The 15372-nt window shown below is 38.5% G+C and overlaps 1 protein-coding gene and 1 pseudogene across 1 annotated transcript in view; one reads left to right on the top strand and one right to left on the bottom strand.

Moving 5' to 3' along the window:
- Positions 1-246: 246 nt before the first annotated feature.
- The window catches only part of SLC38A11 (solute carrier family 38 member 11), a 73816-nt gene continuing 58690 nt past the window's right edge, over positions 247-15372 (bottom strand). Inside the window, exon 13 of the mRNA XM_067741699.1 lies at positions 247-335. Within this exon, the coding sequence (XP_067597800.1) occupies positions 314-335 (22 nt within the window). The 3' untranslated portion in view covers positions 247-313. The remainder of the gene's footprint in view (positions 336-15372) is intronic.
- On the top strand, positions 12038-12265 carry LOC137226584 (NADH dehydrogenase [ubiquinone] 1 beta subcomplex subunit 1 pseudogene; annotated as a pseudogene).

Here is a 15372-nt window from a genome sequence, read left to right as displayed (position 1 = left end):
GTCAGAGATTTTTTAGGATGCAACCAGAGAAGGGATGAAATACCCTAACGTTTCCCTGTAATGAAGACCCTGTTAGGATAACAAAATCTTGCTTGTGTCTTTTAAAGACTCCTGTGTTTTGGCCCTGAGGGTAGGAATCAGCTGTGAGCTAGACTGAATTCTATTCAATAGAGACATTTGTAGTGCTGCAAAACCAGAGTCAGTGAGTAGGAAGGATTAGCTTGTCATAGGTTAGATAATACTTACCAGTGGGGTAAAGCAAGGTTGTCTTTTTGTCCTTCTCTTTATATTACAATTACTGAAAGACTTTGATTTATGCCCTCCCATTTGTCATTCTGTAATACAGAAAGTAGAAAGTTAATAATAATAGCTGTATTTATTTGTATTATGTACAAAATTGTTCTAAGAGCTTTATAGGTATTAATGCTTTTAATTCTCAAGATAACCTCATAGGCAAAATTACTACTATTAGCCCATGTTATGTAAGAGGAAGTTGAAGAATAGACAGGTTAGCTAATAGGCACACTGTTACATAGAGGTGACAGTTGTATTTTGGGGTACTACAAGTGACCTTTGTGATAAGTTCTGCTGTGTGATTATTGCCACAAAGAGGGTCCTCAGATAAACTCTTCTAAACTGGAGCACTGTTTCCTTATAGACATCGCCCATGTGCCAGTGCCTTAAACCAAGCCACCAACTTCTCTTCCCTCTCCACTACTGTGGACTCTGGACTCATCTCCTCACTTCCATACGTGTCCTCTTCAGTTTATTCTGCAGAGCAGCCAGAATAACCTTTTAAAAACACGTCTCCTGGGGCTCCCCTGGTGGCGCAGTGGTTGAGAATCCACCTGCCAACGCAGGGGACACGGGTTCAATCTCTGGTCTGGGAAGATCCCACATGCTGCAGAGCAAATAAGCCTGTGAACCACAACTACTGAGACTGCGAGCCACAACTACTGAGCCTGCGTGCTGCAACTACTGAAGGCTGCGTGCGCCTAGAGCCCGTCCTTTGCAACAAGAGAAGCCACCGCAATGAGAAGCCCCCGCACCACAACGAAGGGTAGATCCACCCCCTTGCCGCAACTAGAGAAAGCCCGCGTGCAGCAACGAAGACCCAACACAGCCAAAAATAAATAAATAAAATAAATAAATTTTAAAAAAGAAATGCCTTAAAAAAACAAAAAAATACATCTCCTCTTCTCAAAGCCCTCCAGTGGTTTTCCATTGTTAGTAAAGTTCTACATTACTTAAAAATATTATACCATGGGCTTTCAGTGGACAGGCATAGTTTGGAGTTCTCCTGCTTTCCTGGTGTGATTGGGTAGCCATTTATTTACCAACCTGTCTCCTCTTGAAGGGACATTGTCTTTACCTCTTATACTCAGAGGCCATGGGCAAGCTCAGAAAAATCATACTGAAATCATCGTCACCTCCTGCCTATGAGAAGAGCATTGATCCATAGGGAGCAGAGAGCTCCAGAAAGTCTGGAGATTTGTATGTTAGACTGAACTCACTCCCTGGAACCCCCCTGGGGGCTTGTGAGTCTGCTGGAGCTCCTGGCAAAGTGACGGACATTTTGTAATGTCTGTCAGTGGTGCTATTTGTTTTGGCCTTTTCTGGGTAAATTTGGTGGGCAGCCAGGGCAACAAAGGGCACTCCTCAGACTAGAGTTGGAAGAGGAAACTGGGGTGAATCTCTAAGTAGTAGAGAGGGGTTTAGGGCAAAGAAAACGGGCGAAGGACAAGTATGAGCTAAATTCACTATTTGCTTATCTACTTGCTTATACTGAACAAACAGCGAAAGCTAAACGAATGCTACAGAGGGCCTTAACATGCTGGAGAAGCGCTTGGTCCCCAGGGTACTCTACATTTCAGCCCTGTGGCAATGAACCATGCCAGGATTCCAACCTAAGTGCTGCCCTTCACTAGCAAAATATCTTAGGTGTGTCATATGTGTGATTAACAAATAAGGGACAGTGTGAAAAGCTTGGCGCTGCCTTTGGCATTCACATTTCTGAGAACTAAGGAAGAAGATTAATTGATATGTAAATATATGGAATATTTACTAGCTGATAAATAAAGGGCATGACAAAATATCTTAGATAAAAATTGATGTTCTTATACATTAGTTATAGCTGATCAAAATTACTAGAATAACTATAGAAAAGTTTTTGGTTTTGTTTCTAATTGCTTCACAAAGTTGGAGAGGGTGGGCTCTGCATGATGAATACAACTAGAATAATGTTTTACTAGTTGTTATATATATATATATATATTTTTAAATAATCCACCTTTAAATGAATCTTTTTTTTTAATAGTGTTTATTTATTTTTACTTGTTGACAGTTTGCTTTTTATTTATTTATTTATGGCTGTGTTGGGTCTTCGTTTCCGTGCGAGGGCTTTCTCTAGTTGTGGCAAGCGGGGGCCACTCTTCATCGCGGTGCGCGGGTCTCTCACTATCGCGGCCTCTCTTGTTGCGGAGCACAGGCTCCAGACGCGCAGGCTCAGTAATTGTGGCTCACGGGCCCAGTTGCTCCGCGGCATGTGGGATCTTCCCAGACCAGGGCTCGAACCCGTGTCCCCTGCATTGGCAGGCAGATTCTCAACCACTGTGCCACCAGGGAAGCCCTAGTTGTTATATTTTAATCTAAATAAGTTGCCATGATTCTTCCCAATACTTCACTGCTTACGAATTATATTGAGCCCAGTGGGTTCTGTAAAAGAACTTTGAAACCTCTTTCATTGCTTCAGACTTTATTCAGCCAAAATAATTACCGAGGACGTTTCAGCCTGCCTTTTTTTCAATTCAAACGTCGTTCACACTGACTTTTCTTGCTTTGAGTTCATGCAAGATATCATTAATACATTACATGTGCTCTTAAAATATTAACTTCAGATACTTCATTAATGTACACGTGTATATAGCTATTTATATATTTTTATCTGAATCGATGAAAATACCTCTTAGGTGAAGAAAACACTTTTTATTGCACCTTGAATTGCAAGACATCATGATCTAGTACTTCATAAATATTTTTCCTTCTTAAATCATTGCCTGGAAAATAAGTTTGTCTCACTTTTTCCATAAAGCTAAAGCTGTAGAGATCAAATTTTGTAGATGACACAAAAGAGTTTCCTCCATGAATAACCACAAGCTCATGCTACTGGAAAGGTCTTCAGGAAATGACACAGTTCAGCCTGAATCCAGATGGGTCCACTAAACACTGACAGTTATTCTGTTGTTCAGACCCCCTGAGACAGACTATCCAGAGCCTCTTGCTATGGTAGCCTAGCTGTCTCATGTTAATCATCTTTTTCTTTTCTTTTCTTTTTTTTTTTTTTTGGTTGTTTTTTCTACAAAGCTTTATCTCATGTCTAATTTCTGTTACTAAGAATTATGCCCATTCTTGCTATGGTTTTGATCTTGGCAGACAGAACAGCTGGAAAAAAGAAATGCTATGACAGCGATTATTGAGTGAAAATTGGGTGGGAGATAAAGTTTGGTGATATTTTACTATTTTAGATGCTTTAATGCCTTTTGAGTGTTGATATAGAGATGTCACATTTAATTTATTTGAAACAAATTTAAGGGAAAAATCATTGTAGAAACTCTCCTATAAATGACTGAAATTCTTATATCAAACTGAGTCATTTTTTAATCTAGTGTTGATATGAGAAAACTCTTTTCTCAGTAGAAGTGCTCTATTTCTTAAATTAGCTCCATAAATCTCTACATTCTTTCCAACTGATTAAGACAAGTTCACATTTGAAATATGAGGACTCTGAAATGGAAGTTGAAGGTACTCAACAGTATATAAAGCACTTTCTAGACTAAAAGCTTTCCTTAGAACTGTGATATTAAAAGCAGTGACTAAATATATAAAATGATAGCCAGATTACCAATAAGTGTACACCTCAGACACAAATAATTACTTTGCATTTAGGGAAGACAAATATTAAATTCTTGCATCTTGCTTAATGTTCAACCTGCTTATGTAAGTAGATGTTCTTTTTTTGATTAAGCGTTTTTACAGGTGAATATGAATTCTGAATCTCTACATGTTATATAAGCGCCAAAAACCCTGCCTCAAATAATAGTGATACTCGTGAAATATCTTGCTTAATCAGTTAATGAACACAAAGCTAAATAAAATCTATTTTTTTACCATAAAATATCATTTATTTAGCAAATATGAATTGTGCTCTAATATTAAGTAATCTTCTAGGTGGAGGAAGCATAGCTTGTGATTTTCAATAGAAACAACCGTGATCTAGAACTTTTTCTTCATGGGTTAACGTGTAGCAGATGTCTTTAAAAATCTATAAAAATTATGTGAGCTTACATATTTTAGGAAGTTTTGTTTTTTTAAACATTTCTATTTTCTTTGATTTTATTGTCCATTTGTATTTAACATTTATCATTATGAAAATAAAATATTCCCATGATAATTATCTCAAAAATATAGACAAGCAGAAAAAAAGAAAAACATCCTAACATAAATATAATATTTTGATGTATTTCCTTCCAGATTTTTTACACACAGTTTAAAAAATGTTTATATTGTATTATATTCATAATAGAGAAAAATTGGAAAAAATAAAATTAAGGTGAATTTATCCACCATAAAAATGTGTGTTCATTGATATGATTTTCATGCATTTAAAAATGTATTTGTAACATAAAAAAGTAAAGATATGATATTAAGTGAAAAAATTCAAATTATGAACTTTTATATGTATGGTTACATGGTTTAAGTATTACCTAATAAACTTGGAAATGTGTTAGGGTTTGACTTATAAACCAGATCAATTGTTTGAAGTGGTTTCTGGAGCTGATCACATTTCTGAACCATGTGTTATAAAGGAAAATAATCCAAAATATTTGGGAGCAAAGATATAGGGCAAGAGATTGTATTCAGGTTACTATATGGATAAACTAAATCCATCCCTTTTCTGTTTAACTTTTACTAAAAAAAACCCCACATAGGTAAACTTTGATTCTTAAGAATATGGAAATTGAACACTAGATTTTTAAAAAGCCAATACCCAAGAAACTAATACAATATAAAAAATTAGCAGGGGATAATTGTTTTTTTCTTTTCTTTTTTTTTTTTGGTTGTGCCACATGGCTTGCAGGATCTTAGTTCCCCCACCAGGGATTGAACCTGTGCCCTCGGCAATGAAAGTGCAGCATCCTAACCACTGGACCGCCTGGGAATTCCCTAGGAGGGGATAATTTATTCCCTAGATTTTGCGGGGGGGGGGGACTAGAAAGGAGGTACAAACTTTTTCCTCTCAAATTTTGGTAATCCCGGGATGACCAGTTTTACAGAATTCGGGGGATTGTAATTAAATGTTGGCATGTTTATGGCGTGGACTCAGTTTGAACTCTCTAGAAGCTGACCTTGAGATGAGGATTCATGTATTAATATTTGACATTTATTAAGGAAGTGCTCCTGGGAGAAGCAGGTAAGGAAGTGGAGGAAGCAGGACTGAAAAGGGGGAACAAGACAAGCGAGAGAGAAATTGCCCGTGATTTCTGAGTCTCAGATTCCACAGGGTACTCTGGATCATAAATTACATGTTAGATTTGTCCCACTCTGAGGCAAAGAATGGTCTGTCAAACTCCCACACAAGTCAGTACTTGGCTATAGGTTTTCCCAGGAATGCAGTGCCTTTCAGGAACTTCTGCTTCTCTGTACAAAGAACAAGGGCAGAAGGGGCTCCAACAGCTCAAGGTCAGTTCTTGGAGAGAGGATCCAGGGAATCTGAATGATCCCTAGGGATGTGTGCTACATGTGGTGACAGCCATATTCTGCCATAAGTCTGCATTTAAGTTGGGAAATGTGATTCTCCATGTTTTGCTGGGCCAAAGCATTCAACTGTGAGGTAGAGTTCACAAGTCCAGGGATGCATTTAGAGCCTGGGCATTTTCATAGAAACTGCCGTTAGAATTTGGTGTGGAGGGTGGTGGTGGGGATGCCTTAGGTGTATGTGATCAGGAGTGAATAATAATTAAGTTCTTTAAAAATTGGAAGCATAGGAAGGAGAGAGGAAAAAAAAAGTAAAACAATTAAGAGGAAACTCAGAACATATTGATTATGGGAGGATGTTTAGCTCAGGGAAACTGTCATTGCCCAGACTCCAGAGGAAGGTTGGGCAGAAAATTCTCAGCTCACGTTTGGAGCTACCAGAACAGTTTTCATGTGAGTGCAGAAAGCTTGACTTGGGCCCCAGACTGGAAAGGAGCCTGGTTCTCTAAGGGTCTAGGAAATCAGTAGAAGTAAAACTCAGAGGAGGCCTGGGATGATGGTAAAGTCTAGCAAGAAAGGACAGTGACCCTGGGTCAAGGCCAAAGGAGGGGCCAGCTGCATCTAAGGGGAATAAAAGTGAAGCCATCCAAGAACAGATTGTTTAAAGCTTTAAACCAGTGCCAAGTTTATTGAGGAATGTGAGACTGTATACTTGCAAATTACCTCAACACTATATCATTTGTATTCTGAAATTTTCTCACACTGTAATAGAGACTCAGAGCCTTCTCAAATGTTTTCATTTATGATTCTGTGATCCTAAATGAGTTGTGTAAGTTATGCATCCTGAGGGTGCTGTGTTCCTGTGGACATCACCAGGGTTGAGTATTACTGGGAAGAAAAGTGAAAAAAGAAAAAGACGGTGATCTTCCGTGTGTGGTCTTGGGGGGAGTATCCTGCCTTGTGATCACCCAGAAATTTGTCCAAAGCAAGTGTCTGAGGGCACCCATTGAGGAGAGACTTTTTATTTGTGCCTTAATTTGAGTGTCCCATCTGGAAACTGTATGTCTTTTAGTCACATTTGCATACTGGCAAACTATATTTATGAAAAAAAACCTCTCAGCAGATAATAATGATAAGTCTTCTACATGATTAGAGGATAAGCTGGCTTTGTCTGTATTCTAGCCAACTACATTTGTCACATTAAAAAGATAATAGAAAGCTAAGAAAAAAATACTTGATAATATTTTCACTTCCGTTTTATTTTTGCAAACAGGAAAATAAAGTATTACTAATAAATATTATTTGAGTTCCAGGAGCTAACTCTGTCATCTTATACTAACTATTCTTTAAGTTGGGTACAGATAAAATTTCTTTCACAAAGACCAAAAGATTACAAGCTCATACATTTTTTTCTTAATACTCAAAAAAACTAGTTCCCAAAGAGGTACAAACTATTATGTATAAAGTAAGCTACAAGGGTATATTGTACAAAACAGGGAATATAGCCAATATTTTATAATAATAAAGGAGTTATTTTAAACCACTGCTATTATTATCCTGATTGATGCTCATATCATCCTGTCTTTGACCAGTGGAAGCAAAGCTCTGCAAGCTGACTTCCTTGTTTTTTTGATAGTTCTGCTTCTTTGTTTTTGGTCATCCATTTTTATTTTGCACATTTTCTGTTCCACTTCTGCATTGAGCCATTTCTTCAAAGAGCCTTGGTTCCTTTTATTGGGAAGGTACTTGGAGAACACAGTTTTGGTATTGCTGTGCTCAATATGTTATGCACTGGTCATTCTTTCTAGCCCTTTGCAGTGGTCAGAGCTAGAAAATAAGTTAATTCTTTTAAGATAAAATACTTTTTGAATTCACACAGATATTTTCAATTCAATTTTAGGACTGCAGGAATTTTACAGAATTTTATTGATGTTATATCTGCATCCTATGTCCAAAATCCTGATTTTTAAGGGTACCGCTATAATTTCTCATTTGCATCCAGCCACAATATCCATGTAATAGCCTTGGAATAACAATGCCTACACTACCACAAATACCAACAATAAAATATAAAGTAGTGTGGGGTTTTATTAATGTTCCTTTTGTTTTCAAAGCATATCACTGTGGGGATGTACAGTCAAATTATTGTGTTTTAAGAATGGTTGAGGGACTTCTCTGGTGGCGCAGTGGTTAAGAGTCCGCCTGCCAACGCAGGGCACACGGCCTCGAGCCCTGGTCAGGGAAGAACCGCACATGCCACGGAGCAACTAAGCACATGTGCCACAACTACTGAAGCCCGTGCGCCTAGAGCCCATGCTCCGCAGCAAGAGAAGCCACTGCAATGAGAAGCCCACGCACCGCAGCAAAGAGTAGCCCCCGCTCACCGCAACTAGAGAAAGCCGGTGTGCAGCAACAAAGACCCAACGCAGCCAAAAGTTTTAAATAAATAAATATATTTAAAAAAAAAAAAAGAATGGTTGATTAAATCATTGACTGTTGGTGATTAACTCTACTACAGTCCCTCTCCCCTTCCCACAGGTTGAAGGTGGCAATAAATTTCAACCTTTTGTCTTTCTGGTGACCAACCCCCAACCTGAAGCTATCTAGGGGCCCCTAGCCACCAGTCCTTTCATTAGCATACAAAAAGACACTCATCTTTCTAAAGATTCCAAGGGTCTTAAAAACTCTGGTGTCAGGAATCTGAGTCAAAGACCAACTATTAGGACAAAAGATGCTTCTAGCACCCTATCACTTAGGAAATTACAGTTTTAGGAGCTCTGTGTCAGAAACTGGAGGCCGAGACCAAATATATATTTCTTATTATATCACAATAGCATTGTCCCAACTTTGGAGAAAATATAACATAGAAAAATGGCTGGATGGTAGTGGACCAAAATATTAACAGTGTGATGATTTTAATTTTCCCTTTGTGCTATGTCATTCCATTTTAATTTACAATGTGCACTTTATAATTTTATAATAAAAATAAAAGACGTGAGTGAACTGTAATTAATTCAAAACTAGAATACTGGTGTAAAGTATTATCTACAGATCTTCTTCAACTTATGATGGGGTTAAACCCTTCCTTAACTTATGATGGGGTTAAACCCATCTTCTGATAAACCCATCAGAAGTTGTAAATAGTATAATTTGAAATGCATTTAATACACCACTGAACATCATAGCTGAGTCTAGCCTACCTTCAACATGCTCAGAACATTAACATTAGCCTCCAGTTGGGCAAAATCATCTAACACAAAGCCTATTTTATAATAAAGTGTTGAATATCTCATGTAATTTACGGAATACTGCACTGAAAGTGAAAAACAGAATGCTTGTATGGGTACAGAATGCTTTTAAGTGTATCATTGTTTACCCTCCTGGTCTCATGGCCGACTTGGAGCTGCTGCCACTCCCCGCATCACCAGAGAGGATCGTACCACGTATGTCTGGCCTGAGAAAAGATCACAGTTCACAATTCAAAGTACAGTTTCTACTGAATCCGTATTGCTTTTGCATAATCATAAAATCAAGAAATTGTAAGTCAGAACCAGTGTAAGTCGGGGACCATCTATATCCTTAAGTGGAAAAACAACTTTTACAAAAACTATTGAAAAATCTTAAAATATATATATTTGCCTATATAAAATAAAAAAGTTTCATCAGGTAAAATGATCAATAACAAAATTTTTTAAGTTAGTACCTTATTCATAAAGGCATGATATCATTAATTCATCAAGAAGAAAAGCAAAAACTCCAATGGGAGAAAATAAGTATGTGTAATACAGTACACAGTAATTCAAATTGTCAATAAATACAGGAAAAGCTCTCATGGAAACCTAGGATATTATGATTTCTTCATTTTACAGGTGAGGAAAGTGAGGATCAGAAAGGTTAAATCACTTGTTTATGAGAATAAGGACAAAGTTGAGATTCATCCTTCTAACTTTGGACTAAGATCTCAAGCCCTGTCACACCTGTGGCTGAGGAAACTCAGTCTCCTAGATACGACTTCTTGTGGCTCACCCTCATAGTCAAGAGTTCTTTTTTAAGAAAATATTTTAATTTATTATTTATTTTATTTATTTATTTTTGGCTGCATTGTGTCCCCGTTGCTGCGCGCGGGCTTTCTCCAGCTACGGCTTGTGGGCTGTAGGGACGCAGGCTTCGGTAGTTGTGGCGCACGGGCTTCGTTGCTCCATGGCATGTGGGATCTTCCCAGACAGGGCTTGAACCCATGTCCCCTGCATTGGCAGGCTGATTCCCAACCACTGCGCCACCAGGGAAGCCCAAGAGTTCCTGACGTTAGAATGAGGAATACTCTCCCTTCTCTGGATACCAGACCCTCGCTAAATTTAAATTGTATGACTCAGTTATTGCTTAGTTCCACATAGAGCATACTCCTTTCATTAAGTTTTTAATGTTAACAAAGTAATTACATGTTCATCTTCATTAAAGTAAAATGTATTTTAGGCTGCTCTTCAGTCTAATTAAAGAGCATGTCTATGACCGTGAATATTTTGTTTAATCAACTACTTAATCTAGAAGCAACAGAAAGAGTACTGTTGGTGACTTCCATCCATTAATCTATTAGGTTGTCCTCTTTATGCATTCAAATATAAATACTATGCTTAGTCTTTAAACATTTATTGCCAAGATATTCCTACTTATTTCTACTCTCCACCCCCGCTTTGTTTATGACAGATATAATCATAAACTGAAAGCACATTTCCATGCTAAAAACTTTCTGACATTCATTAGGGCTCTTCACATACAAAGCAGAAATCAACAGGATGTCTTAAGTTTTCCTAATTTGTAACATTGTTTCTACTACAGTTACCAAAAAATTGCTATTATGAGCTCACGAAAATATATGGCTAGTGTGTTCAATATTAGACAATGTTGGAAAAAATCATTTTTTAAATGTATGATTGTTCCCCCAAAAAACACAATAAACAGAAATGGACTTAATTGTTATTGCCATAAATGAGTGATTTACAGTTATTTTTCCTACCCCAATTCCCAGAAATATGTTATCACACATTCTCATCAGTAACAGAAGCCCTAACATAGGCATAATAGACTCTCCAGGGGGTGGTTTCCTATTTAACTAAGATTCCTAGCTGATTTTGATAAGCCTCCTTCCCAACGGACACGGCCACTTGCACACTGGTGCTTTTCAAACTTGAACAGGAACAACTTGGGGCTCTTGTTATAACGCAGATTCTGGTTCATTAGGTTTGGGGTGGAGCCTGAGATTCTGCATTTTTAAAGAGCTCCCGGAGCGATACCAATGCTGAGGGTCCACAGACCCTACTTTCCAGGGTAAGGCAGTGTAACCACCTCCCAGCTCTTAATCACCAATAGATGCTGCACATTTGTGAACCCAATCATGGGTTTGATGCATTTGTCTTTATCTTGTCTGTAATTGGGTTCTATTCTGCTTTTAGAGAATTTCCTCCAATCATAGAGGGAAATTAAAGAATTTATGGATCTATTTGACACAATTATTAAACAGTTCTTTTAGTGTCTCCTGCAAATATCTTTCCCGTAAGTAGAAAATGAGGAATGATGACAAGAAGAGAATGAGAACTGGTCTCACATGCTGGTTAGCAGTGGCAGCAGTAACTCCTGTGCAGACCCGATGGTAGAACAAAGGAAGCTGTTGAAGGATCCCTCTAACTCCCTGTGAGCTCTTATTCTTCAGTGGGACCTAATCCCTAGACGTTTGGTGCTTGGTGATGCTGCTTCATGTCTGCTTTATTCTCTCAAGGTTGTTTTCCCTTCCCTTTCTTAACCTCCCTCAAAACCAGCTTTCATGGTTCAATCCATAAAGTTTTCTAATCACTAATTCTGTGCAAGGCAGTCTAAGCACTGAAAAAAATATGAAGGACCACTGGTTTTAAGCTGTTTAATATTTATTTAGAAAAAAAAGGTGTGTAAAAATAAGTGATGAAGGAATTCCATAACAACTCTGTATTTTATTTTATTAGAGGACACAAAGCTGTACCTAGAAGCTCAGCATTTGGGGAGACCTTAAAGATCAAGTTCAATTTTTATCTAGCAAGTGAACTGCCCCTACCACGCTGTGGGCAATTGTCTGTCCAGCTTCTAAGTTGTTCCAGGCCCAGAAGGCTAAGTTCCAGGGTAGCCCATGCTGACATCCGTTGCCTCTAATTGTTAGAAAGTTCTTATTTACACTAGATTGTTCCTTCTATTAATTGTCAGACATATACCCGTTGTCTTGCAGAAGAAAAGTCATGGTCTGGCTGGTGGTTGGGCTTACCGCTGCCCTTGGTCGTGGGGTTGTTGTTGGCACCAAGGCCCCAGCGTTCATGATGAACTTACTTCAGACTGTGCGTGACTACTGGGTACATATACTTGCCCCTTTGGGATTTGTCTTTGGATGTTGTCTAGACAGAAAACATGATGAAAAGCTAACTGGCTTCTGGAACAAGAGTCTGTTACTTAAAAGGAACTGAGGCCCAATAAAGAAGTCATCTGGAAATAAAGGCTGTGGCTGAATTACAGAATGTTTACATTTTTTAAATTGTGAGAGAAATAAAAACTCATTATTTTATTTTATTTATGTATTTATTTTTTTGGCCGTGCCATGCAGCTTGTGGGATCTTAGTTCCCTGAAAAGGGATCGAACCCAGGCCCACAGCAGTGAAACCGCTGAGTCTTAACCACTGGACTGCCAGGGAATTCCCCACATTCATTACTTTAAAAACAAGAAAAGATAAGTTATGGTCTGCTGGAAATGGCTGGGGGGAACTTTCAGAGGAGGAGGCATTTGGGCAAAATCTTAAGTGCTACTAGAATTTAGGGAGACGGACAGAAGTGGGGAGGCAGCATTCTCATCCTCTTAGAGTTACACTTTCTAACTGTCAATCTGGATCCCCTAATTAATGCCCCCATGTTAAGGGATGTCTCTATTTTAAATAATGCAGAGCAATCAAGAATATGTCAGATACCATGGCATCATTTACACAAGATGTTTGAGAAAATGAGTAGAGGGACTTTTCATATTCTCACTTATAAAGCAGATGATTATCCACCTACTACAGCTGGGCCTGCAGTAATCTAATTCTGAAAGGCCAGTTTTAGCTGGCGTGCAAAGGAAGTAGGCAGACACACAGTGGTTGTTTGGAGGATAGTACAGATGTTGAGGTGAGAAACTACAATGGCTGGAGATACACAAGAGGGGCTTGTGGGAGCACAGCTTTAAGCCATGAGGGTTCACTGTGTTGGGAAACCACAGCGGGAGCTGGTCAACCTTGTGTTACCCATTTGGATGGAACCGCTCCTATTTAACGCCATGAACTGAGTTTTAACTTTATGCAAGCAGAAGTCTTCTCGTTTCTCTTTTTTTTTAGCCACGCCATGCAGCATGCGGGATCTTAGTTCTCTGACCAGGGACAGAACCCGTGTCCCCTGCATTGGGAACCCTGAGTCTTAACTACTAGACTGTCAGGGAAGTCCCTTGTTTCTCTTTCTAAGGAGAGTGAAGTCCAGAAGTGCAATTCAGAATATAAATGAGAGATTACCTATATGTCAGGAAATGGAAAAATATGGATGTGCTGACAGCTTCCACCTGAATTCTTCTTAGGAAGAGAATGGCATTTGTGTCAAAAAAATACAATGACAAGGTATAGGGTAAAGTGGAATAGGGGTCTTCTAGAGGCCTGGAGGTTCTGGGACCTCGCTGAGAAAGTCACAGGGAAATATTTGCTTGTTAATCTGAAGGAGATGAAAAATGAAGAGTAGAGATGTTTAGGAGGTGAAGCCTAAAGACTGGTCAAAGGCCATGCCCCAGGGTGTGACCCTTCCTCCTAAGCACTCTAAATCTTCAAAAGGTACAACAACAACACAACAAATACACAATGCATGATGTGAATAGATTTTTAGGGAAAATGATGCAGGGACTGTGTGTTTTGCATCTGGAGTATCGTGGAGTTTTTCAGGTACAGCGCAAAAGAACCCTGCTTTATGGTGGCATAGAGAAGCGTGAGAAGGTAAACCAGGCTAATTTACCAGAATTATGGAGTAGGCTCCTGAGTGTGGAATGGGGTTTAAGATCAAGTTTAACCAATTCACTTGGGGGCGAGGAGTCCTCAGCTGGCATTTAGGTTACACATTTAAAATCATCTGTTTCCAAGACAAATTTCTACCTCAAGCTAATATTTTAAAATTTCTTAATCTCTTGTTTAAAATGTCTATTTTGAAGGGTCAGATTGTCTTCTAGAATAGGGAGCATCTCCCGCTGTGTCTGTTCAATCAACTAGCCACTTCTACAAAACCCAAAGTTTTTCTAAGCCCTATTTTTCTAAATATTTAATGTTGATTTCCTTCCCTGTCTATTCTTACAGCTTTTTAAACAAATCTAAATTCATTTTGAAATGCTTTGAAACATAAAGCACATAAAACCCAAGGTCGCATCACTCAACTTCCAGTTTGTCTATGTCTTGCACGTGGAGAAGCAACAGTTAAAAGGTATAACTTAGTGGGATTGCTGGGTCGTATGTTAGTTCTATTTGTAGTTTTTTAAGGAAACTCCATACTGTTCTCCATAGTGGCTGTACCAATTCACATTCCCACCAGCAGTGCAAGCGTGTTCCCTTTTCTCCACACCCTCTCCAGCATTTATTGTTTCTAGATTTGTGACCGCCTGGAGGGGTGGGATAGGGAGGGTGGGAGGGAGGGAGACGCAAGAGGGAAGAAATATGGGAACATATGTATATGTATAACTGATTCACTTTGTTATAAAGCAGAAACTAACACACCATTGTAAAGCAATTATACTCCAATAAAGATGTAAAAAACAAAAACAAAAAAAACGGTATAACTTAGAAAATTCTTTTTAGGACTTTATAAGAATGCAAAGTGGTGTAGGAAAAGTCAGAAGTCACCTAAAGGCTGCCATTCTCGGGTACAATAATTTTTCCTCTGTCTTAGAAGACGCTTTACTATTTTTTTCTCCCAGAACCTAAAGATTTAAAGAACAATACTGTTCTGAGAGAGACATGACTGTAAGAAGCCTGGACTGGATTTATTTTTCTGGAACTGGCCTTGCTGTCCTCCGGCAACACAAAATTAAAAGATAATACACTGTGCCTTGGAAATAAAAGTTTTCAGTCTTTCAAATTTTAAACTGCAAACTCATTTGTTGTCTGGGGTGTTTTTCTTAAATTGTTGCCTGCATGTTCCTAAACCACCTCTTCTTTTTTGTGCTCTATCAAATTACTGAGCTGTCAGATGAGATTAAACAAGGTGATAATTGTATCTGAACCATAAACACATTTTGCTTTAAGGTTTTGACTATTTCTTTAGGAATAATATTAAATGAAGGAATTAAGGTAAGTTTTCCTGGTAAATTATAAATTTTAGTTAAATACATCGGAATTAGGTAAATTCAAGTCATTAAATGTTTACCCAAGCAACTCAAATTACTAAGATATATGACCATACACTGGCAAAAAATAAAACTAAATACGACATGGTCTTAAGTCTCAAAGAACTTGTAATTACAAAAGGGATGAGAGCTTCCCTGGTGGTGCAGTGGTTGAGAGTCCGCCTGCCGATGCAGGGGACACGGGTTCGTACCCTGGTGCGGGA

Source organism: Pseudorca crassidens, chromosome 6, assembly GCF_039906515.1.
Source record: "Pseudorca crassidens isolate mPseCra1 chromosome 6, mPseCra1.hap1, whole genome shotgun sequence".
In the NCBI taxonomy this organism is placed as follows: Eukaryota; Metazoa; Chordata; class Mammalia; order Artiodactyla; family Delphinidae; genus Pseudorca; species Pseudorca crassidens.
This window is presented reverse-complemented; position numbering and strand designations above follow the sequence as displayed.